Genomic DNA, 20,595 nt, shown 5'->3' on the forward strand with positions numbered 1-20,595 from the left:
CTGTAGCGCGCCTGTGCAGAGGTCCCGGCACTGTTTTCAGCGCAGGGACCTGGCTCCGCCCCCCACAGCTCGTGCTGCGCCGCGTCCAGCACCAGGGGCCCTGCAGGGAACCGGAGAATCGGTAAGTACTTTTTAGGCGCACTTTCTGGCGTGAAAAACGGGTGTCCAGGTCAGGGCTACGCCGTTCTAGGCGTGGCCCGAAACTTGGGCCCAATGTTGCTCAGGACCAGCCTCCTCTAAGCCACTGCCACTGTCTTTAAATAAAAACTTAAAAATACAATAAGCACTTGCCGGACCTTGATCATTTTAGGTTGGGGTTAAGCTAAAACCGGTCGACGATCTTTAATAGCCAGCAATACCAGAGTCAAATTGCAGACTGGTGTGTAGCTGTGAATCCCGATTTCCGCCACCATAAGAGAATGGTTAGATTCATGGAGAACTCTGTTCCCAGCCAGTATATTTAAAATATTTTGAGAGCATGAGCAGGCTTCACTCTCTTGCCATTATTTAGTATTTTTTGCTTAGAATCAGAAAAATTTATGGCACAGAAGGAGGCCATTTGGCTCATCTTGTCTGTGCTGGCCGGAAAAGAGCTTTCCAGCCGAATCCCACTTTCCCGCTCTTGGCCCGTAGCCTTGTAGGTTGCAGCAATTCAACTGCATATCCAAGTACTTTTTAAATGTGATTCAATGCTATAATGTGACCTGCTTTACCACTTTTTTCAGCTGGCTTATAAATTTCAGTCTGATGAGAGATTGCTGTATTTATTAGCTTTTCTTATCGCCACTGTGATCAGGAGTTCATCCATTCCAAATTAGTGGGTCCAAAGCCTTGTTGTGTACATGGTACTAAGTGAAATGAGCACAGGGAGTTTTAATCTAGTTCCCAATGCACAGGAGCACACATCAAAAATTACTTGCTTCAACAGTCATTTTCACTGATGGGCATCACACTCCCTCAGAGTCAGAAATGGAAATGTGGGGAGAATGTTCCTGCATTTTGGAAGTAGAACAGCTGGAGCTCTGAAATGCATCTAATTGGAGCCAGTAAGAGTGCTTGCTGCTGAATAGGGAAAACAATCTATTGACCAGCGATGTAAAGCCTGCCTTTGGATGAGGGCCCAAAATGTTTTTTTTTTAGAGGGGTTATTCTACTTTAAATATTTTGAATATGTTGTACAAACTTGGGTATTTTCAAATTTTATAATTATACCATATTGTTTCAGGACAGGCACACTAGGGATAAGTTTCACTCGTTTAAAGAATCTGTAGTATAATGGTGTGAGTTCATTCACCCATCCCAAAGGCTAACTTAAATGGATTTATTAACCATCTTTATCTGTTTAATGTGAGGAATAGAGAACTGTACATGTAGGACAGTGGCGAGGATTCTGTGTTTGAGAAAAACAGCAAAAGACAGGCTCTAATATTTACTGCGCGTCATACAAGAAAGAACTTGCATTTATATAGTCAAAACCCACTCGCACTGATAAGTTTTAAAATTATCAAAATGTGCCATTTTGTTTTTAATTTCATATCTATTTCTTCAAAATGCCCATGTTTTAGGAAGTTTTGTTAATTAATAATGAACTTTAAATTAGCACAACTCTGAATTTTTATTTTGATGCAGCTGAAACCCAGAATATAACATTAAAACAATATTCTTGTTATTCACAAAATGTTGAGTTGATTCTTTTGTGACAAGATGCCCGTTCTACAAGTGTATAATGGGCGCCCGAAATTCACATTCACTTCGCCAACACATGTTTGCAGTTCGCTAATGTAAATGAGGCTCATGGCCCAATATAAGATGTGCCTCGGGCATACCCATTATGGCACAGTTCCATGTGCCCAGTTCACAGGCAATTTCTAGGCCACTGTTTCTAATAGGCAAAACATTCAGTATTAACGAGTGAACCTCTGATGACCTTGAAAGATATGCTGGGCTGGACTTATCTTTGTGGCTGGTTTACCACCAGAAGTACACTGCAACTGCATGTTCCACCAGGTGGTGTTACACCACTTAGAATCAGCTCAATTTTTCTTCATTAAATATTTGTGGCAGCCTTGTAAGGGAGTGTACTGACTGCTTTCGATTGGGAGCCTCCCTTTGGGGGTACAGAGGCTGGAGAAAAATTGAGTGCCACTGCAACAGCTGAAAGGATCAAGGCACCATTTTGTGTGTGTAACAATATGGCTTGCAGCAGTATCTGAGGCAGGTGCTTCCTCAGGGCAGCAAGCCATTAATTTAAAGACTCTCCAGTTGAAGGGGTGCTGTCTGAAATCCAGAAAAATTAAACCCAGCATTTTAGCCCTGAGGGAAGGAGGTAACCTTGGCAGCGAGTGCCACCTCCAGCAGCCCCTGCACGGCTATTCAATGCAAAATAATTTCCCTTACGCCTCCTGGGCAACCAAGGTGACAGGAATAGTGCCCTATATTAAACATCTTTTCCAGCTGCAGCCACCTTTCCTTCACTGCATTGAACACCATCTGCAATTTATCAGCAACGAGCAGGCGTTACCGCAATATCCTTCACACCCCTTTCCTTATGCAAGTGTTTGTGTATTCATATCTGAACATATGGAGACGCAGTGGAAGACTCAGATGATAGGTATTTCATTGGCAACACCTGTTCTCGCCACCATTATGAAATACCTTCTGAAAGCTGGATTACATTTCATATGACGACACTCTCTCTACTTTTGTCTTAAAGGAGAAACGACCTATAACAAAACGCAAGGAAGTACCACCTCATGCCCCCCACAGATCTTGCTGCACATCATCAGCAAGTCATCACAGTAAAAGAAATAGGATGCTAGGATTGAAAGAATACATAAGTTAAGGCACTGTGGTCTTGCTCGTCAGATTTGTTTTCAGTGAATGGTTTTTGTCACTAACAGGTTATGTATGGAATGATCTAGGGCAACGTAGGGAATGACTTTGCAAAGGAATAGCAAAATGATCTTCAAATGGGAGCCTTATTAGTTTGGAAAGGAGCTACATATCAGCAAGTGAATGATTTGAGCTTGTTGCCAAATAGGGACTGTGATGGGAAGAGTATTTGGATACTCGGCTCAGATCTTAGTCAGACTGCCCCTTAAGAGCAGTGCCTTCATTTGGCAGAACTTCATTATTGTTTATTGAGTGAAGTGCAACCTTCTCCAGTATTGCTAAAGGTTACAGTGAGCTAACCCCACCTGGATTTGAAGATGGAGAAGCGTGTGTTCAAGTATGTAAGTGCCAGAAGCCACCCACATTGCTTGTTCAGCTTGCCATCTCTGAGGTGGTCCTGCTGATCCTTTACTTGTGCCTCATCATCGAGGAACTCATTTGGATCCCAATGCCCAGAAAAAAAACCTGAAGCTCTGAAGAAGGGGCACAGAGGTCTCCTGCGGCCAGCTCTGGTACTCTTGTAGCATTCAGCAGTGCACCACCTGTGGTCCCCCATAAACAACAACAGCAACTTGCGTTCATATAGTGCCTTTAATGTAGGAAAACATCCTGAGGTGCTTCATAGATGTTAGTCAAACAAATATTGACACTGAGCTAAAGACGGAGGTATCAGGAGAGGGGAACGAAAAGCTTAGTCAAAGAGATATATTCCAATGAGGCTCCTAAAGGATGAAAGAGAGATGGAGAGATTTAGAGAGGGAATTCCAGAAGGACTAGACGGCTGCAGGTGCTGTTGCCAATGGTGGGGTGAATACATTTTGGAATGCAGCAGAGGCCGTAGTTGGAGGAACGCAGAGTTCTCGAAGTGTTTTAGGCTGGAGGAGGTTACCAAAATGGCGATGGGCGAGGTCATGTAGGGATTTGAACATGAGTATGAGAATTTTAATTTGGAGGCATTTGTGACCTGGAGGCGATGTCGGTCAACGAACTCAGTGGTGATGGATGTGTGGGTTAGGATATGGGCAGCAGTGTTTTGAATGAGCTCAAGTTTATAAGAGGTTGAAGGATGGGGGACTGGCCAGGAGAGTATTGCAATCGTCAAGTTTGGAGGTGACAGTCGCATGGATGAGGGTTTTGGCAGCAGATGGTCTGAGGCAGCTACAAGATGGGCAATGGGACAGAGGTGTAAGTAGGTGTTTTTTGTGATGGAGAGGATAAGGGGTCGGAGATTTAACTCTGGGTAGCGTGAAAGGCCAAGCTTGTGAACAGTCTGGTTCAGTCTGAGACAGTGGCTGGGGCAGCGGGGGTGGGTGGGGGGTGGTGGTGAAGGAAGTGAAATTGATGAGAAAGAACGGAGTTTGAATGTGAAGTGGGCCAAAGGCAATGACTTTGGTCTTCCAGGCCTCAATGCTTATGGTATTGTTATTAAGAAAGGGAATTGGGCTGTTGGGCCCAGCAATGCCCTCCTGCGGTCATTTGTAGGCAAAACAGCCGCTGCACTCCGCCTCAAGTTGGGTCACAGAAAAATTGTGCCAGTACCTTTTTGGGGATCGGGATTCAGTGGTAGTCATCTCTTCTTCTGATTTCCATCTGGGACTTTCTGAATATGGGTGAAATTCCAGAGGATAATCTAGCCTGGTATGTCTTTTAGCTGTGTTTGTTGCATCAGAGTACTGCTCCACCTCCGGAGCAAGTTAGAATAAGAGGTGTTCTTGTAATAATGGTTTTTAGAGGGTACAGCACCATTTCTGGAGGAAGCAAGGATAGTAGGCATTACAGCATTACTCTTGATTTTAGTTTAGTGGACTGTGACCGTGCCACTAATTCAAGCATTCCTATATAGTACAGATCCACGTTGTTCTTCGGTGACAATTTTCAGAACTCCAAAGAATTTTTCTATACCCTGGACTTGGAAAGACTGACAGTAATTGAAAAGTATTTGTATAACTATGCAGAAAATCTAAGTTGTTATGTGACTACAACAAGTAAAGGAGAGGGGGCAACATTTTTCAAATAGTTCAAAGATTATGTTTTTTTAAACTTTAAATGCATAGTAACCAGAGTTGAATAACAAACTTGACTTTTAAATTATATCATTATTATCAGTATTGTACTACTTAGCACTCAGAACTATTGCAGGGATCCCTTGAGGAAACAGCCCTAATGTTTTCTTTTACATTGCTGTTCTTCTTGCTTTACTGCCAATGATTGGAAAGATGAAAGTTTTCCCCGCTTTAAAACCAAAATCAATGTTACTGCAGCTATTAACATTTTTAAATCTTAAGTCATTTCAACATGATTCTTCAATTGGCTAGCACTTCTCCTGTCGTGGTACTAATCTCCATGCAGCTGCGCTTTAAACTTTGAACCTATGTTTGCCGTCCAATTTAATGTTGCACCATCCATTGGATGGTTGGAAGTATGCCTGGATTTGTTGGGCTTCACGCAGTCATAATTTATGTTACCTGCAGTGTACCTAATATTCGATGTGGTTTGATGTTAACCTTAACAAATATTACGTTTCCCCCTGACCCTTCCCCCTCCCAAGTGTAAGATACCGATTGCATGTTTTTTTTTTGACAGTTGCAAATTTTGTTTGTTTAGCTTCCAGTACGAAAATGCTGTGTATGGAGGAAGGACCATTAGCCCAAGAAGAATTCTTCTATTGCTGTGGGGCTGCTACTCAACTGTTAAAGTTTGGATCCCTTGATTGTTGGCAGAAAGATGGATCAAATAATTCTTCCAAGGTGTTATTCCTAATTATTCCAGGTAAGGAATTCAAAGTATTGGCTTTTCAAAGACCAAAAAAAAACACAGGTGCTTTCAAATCTTCTGTCAACTTGCGTGTACCAAAACCTTGTTTTGCCAATAATAGCACTGAGTAACATAACTTCAGTTTAATTCAGATGCTAAAATTTATAACATTGGAAGAAAAAATATCTGGGTTCAGCACGATTTTCATGCACTGCAGAGCAATTAATTTCTTTTGCCCCCATCTTGGATCTACATTGTGACAGTTTGTATTATAGAAAAACAACTTTATCTGACAATTTCACACCTTCCAACATATATTGTGGAGGTGTACACCAGTGTGAATGCATCCCTTTTCAGCTTGCCTCACAAAAACTATCTAAGAAGAAACTGTAAAATGTCAATCTATATGGTTATTAGTGTTACAATGGAAATAAATTTAAATACACTGCACCAAAATAGTTTCCTTCCTCGAACAGACTTAATGTATGCTGAGGTTTGTATTCCAATGTTCATAGTAGATGGATTATTCAAGGGACCCTGTTAGCAGGGCCATTAGTGCAGAAAAGATTAGAGGGGTGAAATGCCCCTGTTGTGTGCCTCCCATTAGCACCTCCGGGGCGCAAACCTGTTTTCGCTCAGGTGGGGGGGGGGGCGCTACCGGCTCCCGCGAAATTACATGGGAGTTAGCAGAGGCACGCGCACGGTAGCGCCCTGGGCCGCCGTGCAACCGCCGATGACATCATCGCCATGCGTGGTGGCCCCTTTCTGCCCCGTGACGGAAATTAGCCAGCGTCCCGCAAGGCTGCCATGAGCAGTGTCAGCGCCAGCCTCGCGGGTCGCGAACCAGGCCAACCTCCGCTCGTAGCGCAGAATTTAAAGTGGAGGTGCGTTGCGCGTGCACCGCCATTTTGTCATTTTGGCCGACTGACTGGTTGATGTTCCGTGGCGTGGTGCACTCTGTCTCGGTGCTGGGCTGTGTTCATGGCACCACGCCGCCCTGGTTGCAGAGGCCATCAGAGGCCCTGCAGAGTGTGCAGCAGCCCTCCCCTTTAACAGAAGGGGAGGGGTTTTGAAATGCGCCCGTGTAGCGCCCCGGATACCGCCCCAACAGGAAGTGGAGCGCCCGACATTGTACGCTACTTCCTGTAAGGGGCGGTATCCCAATTTTGGGCCGGGGCGGGACTTTCCCGCCGGGCACAGGAAGTCCCTCCCCGATTGGGTTACCGCCTCCAATGGGACGCTGGGGAATTTCACCCCATATATTCTTGGAATGAGTTAAACGATCCAATGATCTATCCTTCCATTTAAGGGGAGGGAACATTTGAAGTGCCGATTTTCCACTTCTGCTGTAAACCATATGTAAAAGTTCAAGAACTAGTAAATCCAGCTGACTGGTAACGTGTTACTCACATTTTCTGGGGCAGCTGATTTGTATCTTTATTCACAGAACCAGGTGCAGAACACGTCAAATGCAGGAAGCATAGTAGTGGTCGGAAGATAAATTTATGTGCAAGTGAAAATGGAAACAATTAAAGAAATGTGTCACAATGGGGGATACAAATTCTGAAAGTCTTAGAGAGTTTCCAAAGGCACTTCAATCCATTTGCAACCTTTTTGAGACTGAAGGAATAGAGGATTAAAAATTGACAGATAAAAATGCAGGAAGAGGTATCTCCCATATAAAGGCTTGAGGTTGCAGTTGATCAGTTACTTTCCATGGCATTTTATGATGCATGTTAACAGGTGCCCTCACAACAGATGGCATAGCTGTGCATTTGACTCTCCAAACCCGACCCTGTGAAAATATTTTCCCACAGCCACTGGAGGCGAGTGCAACAATGCCTGCAAGTACAGTTGGTGGCATTTTGGTGGGTGATGCCAATAAGCTTCGCTGGCTTATGCTGTATCACATCAAGCATAACATGCCATGATTGGGATGGTTCTGAAGAATCATCCAGAATTACATTCAGGCCTTCACTTGTATCTGTGCCATTGAGCCTGCTGTCATTGAGAGTTGGAGGCTCCGCTTGCATTAATCATCTGCGATAGTGAGATCTGGTGTCTTCTGTATGCAGAACCTGGTGTGCAGGTACCAGCAGGTGAGCACCTCTTATGCATCGCAGTCTGCCTGCCATATATAAGTAAAACTATTGGTACAAAGCCTCATGAGAATGTATGTACCATGGGGGAAGAATAATTTAAAAATGGTCTAGAAATGGCCTCTGATACCAAAATAAGTTTCTTTGTTATCCTTGAAATGTTCTTGCCTGCACTGCTCATCGTTTGGTAATTTTAGATGATGAATTACAGTGAGCTTTGATGTGACTTAGTGCTGACTCAGCATTGAGTCCTGCATTATTAACATTGATCTGCATGCTTTCGCTGGAACTGAATGCTAAACCTGGAAGTGTGCATTGAGAACTAGTGGGGCAGGGACCAGGTCTTCTCCCCTTTTCCCTCACCCTAACGGCCCAGAAACAGATGAATTATGGACTTAAGGCTGGGGAAAATTGGGGCCTAAGTATTTATAGAAAATCCAAGTGGAACTTCCAGGAACGGTATCGCTCCAAAAATGATTACGATGTAACCTAAATCCAGATTCTTTTTGAACAAAAAAGCTAATTTATCACTTGTTTTAAGCACTCCAGGTTAGATTCTAGCCATCACGACCAGCAGGAAGTCTCATTATAATGGCATCTGAACCTTTCCTTTCAGCAGTGATGTCAGAATCGCTGATTTAGCCAAGGGGTAACTGGAGGAAAGGTGATTGAATGATTTATTTTTTAAAAAAGCACCTTGTTTTGCATGTAGCTGGATTAGACAAACGAATCCAATAGAGTTACCCTCTCCACCTTAAAGAATCATCCCCTAAATTGAATGGGGTTATTCACTTTGGCAAGTTATGCATAATGCTACTTTTAACAGAAATTTGTATTGCTTCACATTTTCAGGTGCGAAATGAGCACTTAAGTCTCCAATATGGTGGGCGGTGCCATATGCCCATCTCATGCTGGATGTGCATAGCCCGGCATATTGGATTGGCCATCGGGGCATACACCGGAAATATTCAAAAAGCTCATTGCAATATTAAAAAAAGGGTCCTAGGCTGGTTATAGGACCCTTTTGTGAAATTGATCTGCCCCAGTGCCTGATAAACTCACACAGCAAATCATGGCATTAACAGTCAGAAAAAACTCTGCAGGAGCACCAGAAAGGTTAGTTGCTGATTTGTATGGCTGGGCTGTTAGTCAACTTCTTGGCCTTTTCTTTGGCTATTTCCTCTGTTCCACTACTGACGAATGAGTTCTGGAAACAACCTTTTGCCGGTGCTGAACTGCTTACCTGCCTTGCAATATTCTGTTTCACTCTGCGTGGTTTGTTTGTCTGCCTTTGGGGCTGGAGGGGAGGAGGAGCAGAAGACAAGAGTGGCCAGGCATAGCTGGGAGAAGATGGAGGAGGAGGGAACTGTGCAGGGGGCCCTACTCACAGCTGGCCTTCAGGGAACACTTTTCCTATATCAACCTGATGAAGCAGTAGCACATGAGGTGCCTGTACTTCAAAGAGGAGGCTGTAACAGAACTCTGTCACCTGCTGCAGCCACAACTGAAGGCCCAACCAGGGCACGGACAGCAATACCTGTGGCTGTCAAGGTCATCATGGCCCTTAACTTTTATATCATGGGGTTGTTCCAGGCTGAAGCAGGTGACATCTCTCAGTTTCCTGTACACTGTTGTATCAGGAAGGTAGCGGATGCTCTCTACTCCAAGGAGGAACATTTACATCTCTCCCATAGACCAAACGAAGGAGGACGAAAGACTGTTTGAACAATTGATTATAATAATCTATGCTCTACATGCTTTCTTGAGATTTAACGCCTTCTGAGGTTCTTGCTTTAGAGAGAAAGGGAAGGTATAATTTGCCATACGCTAATTGAAGTTTGTGGTGTCTAACAGAAAGTTTGAATTATTTTTAAATAAGGGATCCCAATCCCAAATACAAACTGTTTGAAGGCATAAAATACATATGACTACGTCACATGACTGCACAGTGTTCAGTGCCATTCGCAAGTCCTCAGATAATGAAGCAGTCCATGTCTGCATGCAGCAAGACATGGGATGACATTCAGGCTTGGGCGGTTTGATAAGTGGCAAGTTACATTCGTGCCACAAAAGTGCCAGGCAATGATCATCTCCAACAAGTGAGAGTCTAACCATCGCCCCTTGACATTCATCGGCATTACCATCGCCGAATCTCCCACCATCAACATCCTGGGGGGTCATCATTGACCAGAAACTTAACTGGACCAGCCACATAAATACTGTGGCTACAAGAGCAGGTCAGAGGCTTGGTATTCTGCGGCAAGTGATTTGCATCCTGATTCCCCAAAGCCTTTCCACCATCTACAAGGCACAAGTCAGAAGTGTGATGGAATACTCTCCACTTGCCTGAATGCCTCCAGCTCTAACAGCGCTCAAGAAGCTCGTCACCATCCAGGACAAAGCAGCCCACTTAATTGGCAACCCATCCACTACCTTAAACATTCACTCCCTCCACCGCCGGCATACCATGGCTGCAGTATGTACAATGTACAAGATGCATTGCAGCAACTCGCCAAGGCTTCTTTGGCAGCACCTCCCAAACCCGTGACCTCTACCACCTAGAAGGACAAGGGCAGAGGCGCATGGGAACACACCAACTCCACGTTCTCCTCCAAGTCTCACACCATCCTGACTTTGAAGAATATCCCCATTCCTTCATCGTCGCTGGGTCAAAATCCTGGAACTCCCTCCCTAACAGCACTGTGGGAATACCTTCACCACGTGGACTGCAGCGGTTCAAGAAGGCGGCTCACCACTATCTTCTCAAGAGCAATTAGGGATGGGCATTCAGGCTTGGACGGTTTGATAAGTGGCAAGTTACATTCGTGCCACAAAAGTGCCAGGCAATGATCATCTCCAACAAGCGAGAGTCTAACATTAGGGATGGGCAATAAATGCTGGCCTTGCCAGCGAAGCCCACATCCCATGAATGAATTATAAAAAACATGGTCAGATGCTTATTTAGTACGAAGAGATAGCTGTCACAATGAATCTGCCTCGGTTCTTTGGAATGCTACTTAATAAATCCTGTCTGGTACCAATGGATTTTTGTTGAAAGGGACTTCCCAGATTTTGGCTAGCATGTCTCCAAAGAAAGTGACATACATTTTATTCTCCAATACAAAAAGCAAAATACAGGTACAACATCCTAAATCTGGCTGTCCGAAAACCGGAATTGTCCGAAAGCCGGTTGTTTTGGGGCGGCCAAGATAGTGAGAATCGGCGGCGAGAATCGGCGGGCAGCGAGAAGCAGAGGATCAGCGAATAGCGAGGAGCGCCAACAGCGAGGTCCGAAATCCAGCAAAATCAGTCCCGAAATTGTTGGATTTCTGACAAGAAAATCAATACATCTGAGATCCGGCAAAATCCAAAAACCGGCACGGTCTCGGTCCAGGTCTCGAGGTTGCCGGATTTCAGAAATTGTACCTGTACTGCAAATTCTGGAAATTTGCAATAAAAACAGAAAATGCTGGAAATGCTCAACAAGTCAGGTGGCATCTGTGGAGTGAGGAAGGTAGATCGATGACCGAAATCGTTAACCCTACTTTCCCCTCTCCACAAATGCTGCCACACCAGCTGAGAGTTTCCAACATTTTCTGTTTTTATTTTACACTTTATTCTGCTTCCTGCTATCTCCTACAATATAAAATTGTTTAAAGGCTCATTAGCTCAATTAGATGGTAATTTTTTTCTGGAGGACAGAAATGTGTCAGTTTTCTTTTAGTATCCTCAGCTACAGTGCTGTCTGTCCAAAATATCTCCCATTGAAACTTTTTGTTTTAAAGACCATGTCCTAATTGCCAGTTCAGTATAATGTAATTCATAGAATCATAGAAATTTACAGCACAGAAGGAGGCCATTTCGGCCATCGTGTCCGCACTCACCGACCAAGAGCTATACAGCCTAATCCTACTTTTCAGCTCTCGGTCCATAGCCCTGTACGTTACGGCACTTCAAGTGCACATCCAAGTATTTTTTTAAATGTGGTGAAGGTTTCTGCCTTGATCACCCTTTCAGGCAGTGAGTTCCTGACCCCCACCACCCTCTGGATGAAGACATTTCCCCTCATCTCCTTTTAACCTCCCCCTAATTACTTTAAATCCATGTCCACCTGGTTGTTGACCCCTCTGCCAAGGGAAACGGGTCCTCCCTATTCACTCTATCCAGGCCCCTCATAATTTTATACCCCTCAATCAGGTCTCCCCTCAGCCTCCTCTGTTCCAAAGAAAACAGACCCAGCATCTCCAATCTTTCCCTATAGCCAAAATTCTCCAGTCCAGGCAACGTTCTTGTAAATCTCCTCTGCATTCTTTCCAGTACAATCTCATCTTTCTTGTAATGTGGTGACCAGAACTGCACACAGTACTCCAGCTGCGGCCTACTCCAGCTGCAGCCTAACCAGTGTTTTATATAGTTCAAGCGTAACCTCCTTACTCTTGTACTCCATGCCTTGACTAATAAAGGCAAGTATTCCATACACCTTCTTAACCACCTTATCTACCTGGCCTGCTACCTTCAGGCATCTGTGGATCAGCACTCCAATGTTCCTTTGTTCCTCTGCACTTTTTAGTGTCATACCATTTAATGTGTATTCCCTTGCCTTGTTGGCCGTCCCCAAATGCATTACCTCACACTTATCCAGATTGAATTCCATTTGCCACTGTTCCGCCCGCCTGACTAGTACATTGATATCTACCTGCAGTCCACAGCTTTCTTCTTCATTCTCAACCCAACATTCAAGTCCAAGCCATTGACATATATCACAAAAAGCAAGGGACCCAGCTGGTCTTTAGGAAACACTTTTCCTATATCAACCTGATGAAGCAGTAGCACGTGAGGTGCCTGTACTTCAACGAGGAGGCTGTAACGGAACTGAGCCCTGCGGAACCTCACTGGATACTGCCTTCCAGTCAGAAAAACGCCCATCAACCATTACCCTTTGCTTCCTGTCTCTGAACCAATTTTAGATCCAACTTGCCACTTTGCCCTGTATCCCATGGGCTTTTACTTTCATGACCAGTATGCCATGTGGGACCTTATCAAAAGTTTTGCTAAAATCCATACACACTACATCAAATGCACTGCCCTCATCGACCCTCCTGGTTACCTCCTTGAAAAATTCAGTCAAGTTAGGCAGACACGACCTTCCCTTAACAAATCCGTCCTGACTGTCCTTGATTAATCCATGTCTTTCCAAATGAAAATTTATCCTGTCCCTTAGGATTTTTTCCAATAATTTTCCCACCACTGAGGTTAGGCTGACTGGCCTGTAATTACTTGATCTATCCCTTTCTCCCTTTTTAAACAAAGGTACAACATTAACAGTCCTCCAGTCCTCTGGTACCACACCTGTAGCCAGAGAGGATTGGAAAATGATGATCAGAACCTCTGCTCTGTCCTCTTTTGCTTCTCTTAACAGCCTGCGATACACTTCATCCGGGTCTAGGGATTTATCCACTTTCAAAGCTGCTAAGTCTCTTAATACTTCCTCTCTCACTATGTTTATCTCGTCTAATATTTCACACTCCTCCTCCCTCATTGCAAAGTCTGCATCGCCCATCTCTTTTGTGAAAACAGATATAAAATATTCATTAAGAATCATACCCACATCTTCTGCCTCCACACACAGATTTCCTTTGTGGTCTCTAATAGGCCCCCACTCTTTATCTAGTTATCGTCTTGCTCTTAATGTATTTATAAAACATATTTGGATTTTCCCTGATTTTACTTGCCAACATTCTTTCATGCTCTCTGTTTGCTTTCCTGATATCTTTTTTAACTCAGATTTTATATTAGAGTTGCTAAAAGCAGCGTGTGTGATCACCCTGAAAATATTTTCCAATCTTTTTTATACCCAAAGAGTTGTGAAAAATTCTGCTACAGCACCCATTACTTGTATCCTAATTTATTTACGTGTTCCTGGATGCATTCCACCTGGTCCAAGTGTCTTACAAAAATGAGGCATTCCAGTTTTTCTGAACATTTTAATGCTGATCCCTATTCCTCTCTGTCTTTTATCCCTTAAATGTGCTATTACTTCTTTAATATTTTGTGACACAAGGATTTTTTAAGAAATCTTTTCAATCAAACTTATTTGCACACTATCTGCATTTACCCGATTGCATAAAATGGAAATCAACCAGATCTCTGCAGCGCTACTTCAACTTTTAGCTCTAAGAGAGACATGTATTATATAGAATTAACTTACAGACTGCCTCCACCTCTGTCTTTTAGTCTGGTTATGTTTTCCGGATAGGGTGGATGAAATGTATACCTGCAGGGCATTTAAACAATAAAATTGGAAAGCCAACAGCCTGAAATTGAGCATTCTTTCAGAAGTTACTAAATGGGTAAGTAATATATGTTAATATATGTCTGGACAGATAATAGTTGTGAAATTTATTGATGAATTTGAAGCGACTGGCCCAAATATTTTGCAAGGATGCTATTTAGAATAAACACGAGTTTAAAGACATCCAGATAACACAGCAACGTCCCACTAGAGTGGACAATGTAAAATGGACTATATGAGCAGGGAAAGACTGATCCACATAAATGCATGCTTAGTTCTGATAGCACACATCACTTTCAGAAGTGAGGTTATCCTGAGATGGGATTGTTCGTGACTTACAACAACATGTGAATAGGAGAATCCCCGATAATGGATTCTGCTTCTTGTAGCCTTCCCGATGGCTTGACAATTGAAAGGGATATTGCATTTATTGCCTAATATCCTGGATAGTATTGGCCATCATGGTTTTGAGAAAATAATCTATTAAATGGCTTTTAAACGCAACAAATTCATTTTATAGTGTTTATATCTAAACTTTAATCCCTGTCATGTGTCACATTTGACTAAATTTAGCTAACCTACAGTATCTTTTGAATTAAAACTACATTGCATATAGATTGAGGATTTGATTAGTCCTGGGAGAGTCACCAGGATGAGTGAGGCCATTCACTCCACCTTAATTCATCAATCTGGAAAGATGTTGCATCCAATTATTGCTTAAAGAGTTCCAGGGATATAGAGGCAAAGTGCAAAAAAGATTTACAAAGATGATACCAGAACTGAGAGGTTAGAATTATCAGGAAAAATTGAACAGGCTGGGGCTATTTTCTCTACAAAAGAGAAGGCTGATAGGTGACCTGGTAGAGGTATGTAAAATTATGATAGGATAGGATGTTTACCCTTGTGGGGGAGTTCAAAACTAGGGGCCATAAATATAAGATAGTCACCAATAAATCCAATAGGGAATTCAGGAGAAACTTCTTTACCCAGAGAGTGGTGAGAATGTGGAACTCGCTACCACATGGAGTGGTTGAGGCGATTAATTTAAAGGAAGTTAGATAAGTACATGAAGGAGAAAGGAATCAAAGGATACGTTGATAGGGTGAGATGAAATAGGGTTACTCGAGGCTCGTGTGGAGCATATACACCGAGATCGACCTGTTGGACCAGGTGGTCTGTTTCTGTACTGTAAATTCTATGTTATGCAATGCATATAATGGCTATTGTGACTTTCAATCTTCCATCAGCAAGAAATCAGCATGAGGTATCTGCTGAATTCTACATCCTTTCATGAATCTCGAAAATAAAACATTTTATTCAAGCTTTGGTTTTAGTCTGGGATCGTAACTCAAGTGCCCATCATTGTAACCTATACAGCCTGCAAACTAAAATTTATGGCTTAATAAAGTGAGAAGTTTCAGGGGTTGGTCAGTGACCATCCTTATTATATTTGGCATATGGCAGGTTAGCACTAATGAGCCATCTTAAATTCCTAATGTAGTTTTTAATGTCTCAGAATATTGCAATTCTTTCAATTTGCTCTGAATAGCTTGATTCTTTAAACTTCATTATATAAATGCTAAGAGAGCTCTAGTTTTACTCTTCTGTTTGTATAGATATTCACAAGTCAGGAATTGTTTTTGTCTCTTACGGAACTAGGACTAAGGAACATAGGGCTCAATTTTCATCTTGGCGATTTTTGGCGCCCAGGAAGATGTACGGTCAATTTTTTTTTGTGCCTAGTTGCGCTGGGGAAAAAAAAAGTACAACTTTCGGCAAAGTAAAATTTCATTTTGTTGCTACGGTACCCGAAGTTAAGTCTGAGAGTGGAGCTTCAAGTGTGCACCGAAAAGTCTGTGAGCGTGCGCCGGAAAAAAAAAATCACTTTTCCACGTGACGGGTGTGCCTGCGAATCCACAGTAAACTTCTGGTCTCAATCAAGAGCTTGTGAGAACACATTGGGATCGGAGCTGGATCTGGACATTTAAATTTTAGCTGCAAAAGATGGATCCAAGGGAAGGGGAACGGGTAGGACAAGGGGAATGGGAAGGGCCAAGAGATTTCTAGAAGAAGAAATTGAGTCCCTGGTAGACATAATTGAGAGGAGATGGGATGTGCTTGAGAACAAAGGAAGAATGGGACAAAAGAAACTGAAACCCTCTCAACTAGCAAAACTTTAGGACCAAGTTGCAGAAGAGTGGCCATGACCCCGAGAAGCGGCATGGAGGTCAAAAAGAAGTGGTAGGACCTTGGCCAAGCAGTTACTGTAAGTAATATTTTTATTTATGCAATGCAATTATATTTGTAAATGTGTGTGTGTGTGTGTGTGTGTGTAGGTGCACGAGGCTGCCTCCTCCGCCGTCATCCTGCTGGTTGAGGTGGTGGCATGGGTTTGTCTGTCGTCTCCTGCTGCTGGTCCTCATCTTCCTCCTCCCCCCCCCCCCCCCCACTTCTCCCCCTCAGGAGGATCGTCAATGTCCAGTACCTGTCCCCCTCATGATGGCCAAGTTGTGCAGGATGCAGCACACGACAGTGAACTGACCAGTAGCCTCCAGAGTGTTCCAGGCATCGGAAACACTGCTTCAGTTAGGCAATTGTCTGCTCTATGATGCTCTGTGTTCTGTGTGACATGTTGTACCGATGCTCTGGCTCAGGTGCGGGGATTGCGTAAGGGGGGTCATAAGCCAGGTGGCGAGCCCGTACCCTTTGTCCCCGAGCAACCAGCTGTGCCCTTCTGGCAGCTCCTGAAACATCGCAGATATAATGCTCTCACGTAGGATACTACCTGGGTATTTGGCATCCACTGCCATGATCCGATGTATATCGTTGCAGATGAGCTGGACATTTAGGGAATGGAACCATTTCCTGTTGCGATAAACCTCGGAGTCGTCCAAAGGTGCTCTCAAGACGATGTGGGTACAGTCGATTGCATCCTGTAACTTTGGGAACCCAGCAGTTCTGGAGAACCCCACAGCCTGTCTCGCATTGCCTGCGTCGTCATAGGGAAATTGATGAACTGGTCCCTTTTGGCATGCAGTGCCGCAGTCACCTGTCGAATGCAGCAATGTGTGGCGTGCTGCGAGATGCAGCATATGTCCCCAGTTGCTGCTTGAAATGAGCCAGAAGCATAGAAGGCAAGTGCTGCAGTGACCTTCACTTTCACAGGTAGGCAGTCCTCCTGCCACTTCTTGGCTGTATGTCTGCCCTGATTAACTGGCAGATCTCAGTGATGACCTCCTTTCTAAATCATAAGGACATAAGAAATAGGAGCAGGAGTGGGCCATTTGGCCCCTCGAGCTTGCTTCGCCATTCATTAAGATCATGGCTGATATGATCATGGACTCAGCTCCACTTCCCTGCCCACTCTCCATAATCCTTTACTCCCTTATCGCTCAAAAGTCTGTCAATTTCTGCCTTAAATATATTCAATGACCCAGTCTCCACAGCTGTCTGGGCAGAGAATTCTGTAGATTTACAACCTTCTGAGAGAAGGAATTCCTCCTCCATCTCAGTTTTAAATGGGCGGCCCCTTATTCTGATATTATGTCCCCTAGTTATGTTTTCCCTATGAGTGGAAGTACCCTCTCTGCATCCACGTTGTCGAGCCCCCTTATTATCTTCTATATTTCGATAAGATCACCTCTCATTCTTCTGAACTCCAATGTGTATAGGCCAACCTACTCAACCTATCTTCATAAGTCAACCCCCTCATCTCTGGAATCAACCTAGTGAACCTTCTCTGAACAGCCTCCAATGCAAGTATATCCTTCCTTAAATCGCAGCCTGCGAATGCAGTCTGCCTCACTCAGATGTAGGTATGATCGCCGGTCCCTGTAGATTCGATCAGGGTATGGCCTCCTCCCCATTAATGCCTGAGCGATCTGGTTTCTGCGATGGTAGCATCGTATTATCCGTCGCCTCCGTATGGCATGCATGCAAATCAACCTTATTACATGAGACATAGTAATAGTTGCACCCATAATTATTATTAATTTTGTTTTTCTTGCCATTGTGAGACAGTACTTAGTGAAACACTCACACCTTTGCTGGGTGATGCCCTAGTAGAACGGGCCACACCCTGGTCTGCACATGCACAACACTAAGCTCTGTCTCTATAGGGACGATACGCACAATGATTTATGGCACTTTACTTAGCTTTTGCCGAAATGCGAATGTTTGCTGCTGTGCCGTCTCCGATGCACAGTTCGGAGTGCATGCCGGCAGGATGGTTCCCTTGACCGGTCAGAAACATTGGAGCTCGGCATTTAGATTCCACCCGTCCCCCGGGCTACTTTCCAAGCTGAGCCCAGGGCGGTAGGTGGAATCCAAGCGCCGAGCTCCTGTGCATGTTTCCGGCCTAGTGAGCGATCTTTCCGCCGGCCGGCTGGCACTCTTCAGACCCGTGCCTGGAGTCCCGTGAGCAGAGATTCTGTGGTGGGGTGGAGTCGCAATTTGCCCATTCTCAAAAACATTCTGTGGGAAAAATTAACTTTCCGAGTTATTTTCCGAGTTTCCTCTGCAAAAATCAGCATAAATTTGTGTTTTGAATTGTCGTCTTCCCTCGTTCCAAAAAACAGAAATATACTCACCGCCGATTTCCTTAAGTTAACATAGGGTTTTTCTGATCAGTACTTAAGGCCACTGTGTTGCCGCCCTGAAAAAAAAATCGGCGTTGGCGAAAATCGGTTAAATGGCCAAAAAGGGCCAAAAATGGTGCGGAAATCAGTTTTCAACCAGACCTGCGCCCAAAAAATCTGCCGTATAAAATATCCACGCTGACAGTCGCCGCCGGCGTACAAACTTTGAGGAAAGTTGCAAAATCAAGATTGCTTCAAAAAAAACCAGCGGACGCCAAAAAAACAGCGCCCAATAGTGGCGAAAATAAAACCCATAGAAGTTGATGGCCTAATAATCTGTATCTCACGTTGGATCGAACCCTATTGTGTCTTTTTGAGAATGGAATGAAATGTTACAATTTTATGGGTAATTTGTGGATGCTGGACATAATATTTACTGAAAATGCAGCTGAATTCCTAGGCTCTGTTCCAAAAATTCCATCCAAACGTAGCAATGCAGTCAGCCGAAAGAAAGCTAAATGTGCCCTTTAAAAGCTTAATCTTGGAAAAGCTATTGGCCCAAATGGTGTAAAGAGCTCTGGATCCAAAGGTCCCCTTTGAGGCATAAGCTGCTTCCCTTAACAGCAAGCAATGTGCCTGTCCACAAGAGGAGATCAATCAGACCAACAACTCCAGAGTGCCGTCAGGCTTTTTTGATTATTGCAACAGGCTAAAAAATGCATTTTAATTTTGTTTTAATGCGAGTGAGAAGCATGTTGCCAGAAGAAATGATGGAAAAGCTCTAAGCTTGCCTATTTTGAAGACTCAGCTGTTGATTTTAGCCTACCTCACATTACACTTCAATATTGTAATGTTTCAAATGACTGCTTCTTAACTATGGAACATTACAATGGACCTTTATATAACTGCATTAACAACTCTATTCATTGTATTTAAACTCTGTTATTCAATAATTGCACGGTTAGTATTTTTCAGAAAATAATAGAAACAATTGCAATTGTTGTAATTAAGTGATTTTTGTTCAGTAATAACTTCCAGAATGCAAACGATTTTTCAAGATGTTATTTATTGTATAAGTGTGAAGCAGTGTTTTGTTTTCACTGTCTGTGTTTTGGGCATAATGTGCATTTGAGTGTGAAATGAGCAACCATTATAAAAACTATTAGAAACTGGGATGCTTTTCCATCTATGTGATAGCTAAAATGTATTATGCAAGAAGGATTTCTTTTATATATATATATATATATATATATATATATAAACTTTACCAAACATTGAATGTTCATAAAATTTGGGAGGATTTAAAATGTTTTAGGCAACCAATACCTATGCTATTTTACATTTTACTTGTCTTAGTAAAAATGCAGGGGAAATCAGATGTCTACCTGACATAATTCTATTCATGAACAGCAATTTCTAACATTCATAATCAGATTGTTAACTAGAGCTGTAACAAATTCTACTTTGGCTGTGATTTTGTATTTTCCAGTAACCCATTTCCCAAGCTTTACTTTTGTTTGGGCCAGCTATGATGTATTCCTTCACTGGCAGTCATTTTGAATTCTGATGATGGCCAAAGCTTTGCAGCTTTGAAGTCCCACTTGGATGAAGATACGAAGCTCAAAATCCTGGCATTGTTACAACCTTAATTTCAACCAAACTTTGTCTTATGGGACACTGAATTCCTTTAAAATATTAAAAATGTTGTAATTATCCTTGTGTCTATAAACATAATTATGTAACTTCAACTTCTCAAGGTAAAAAAAAACACTTGCTTGATGGGGATTGGGTTTAATATATTGTATTTTTATCTTTAGGACCCTGACTTCTAGGATAAACATATGAACTGCTGTGTCCTGGCATAGTTGGCTCTGAGGCTTGCAGATGGGTCCTCAACTATTTACAATCTATATTAATGACTTGGATGAAGGGACAGAGTGTAATGTAGCCAAGTTTGCTGATGATACAAAGATGGGTGGGA

General features: G+C 43.2%; 1 protein-coding gene across 4 annotated transcripts in view; it reads left to right on the forward strand.

The window, feature by feature from the left end:
* ldah (lipid droplet associated hydrolase) overlaps positions 1-20,595 on the forward strand; it is a 414,051-nt gene that overhangs the window by 19,134 nt on the left and 374,322 nt on the right. For 2 of the 4 annotated variants that reach the window (XM_070885075.1, XM_070885076.1), the window contains exon 2: positions 5,497-5,661. In XM_070885075.1, the coding sequence (XP_070741176.1) occupies positions 5,511-5,661 (151 nt within the window). In that variant the 5' untranslated portion in view covers positions 5,497-5,510. Of the gene's footprint in view, positions 1-5,475; positions 5,662-20,595 lie in introns of those variants that run through there. The other 2 variants (XM_070885078.1, XM_070885077.1) reach the window with 2 other exon arrangements.

This window comes from Pristiophorus japonicus, chromosome 7 (genome assembly GCF_044704955.1).
Source record: "Pristiophorus japonicus isolate sPriJap1 chromosome 7, sPriJap1.hap1, whole genome shotgun sequence".
NCBI lineage: Eukaryota > Metazoa > Chordata > Chondrichthyes > Pristiophoridae > Pristiophorus > Pristiophorus japonicus.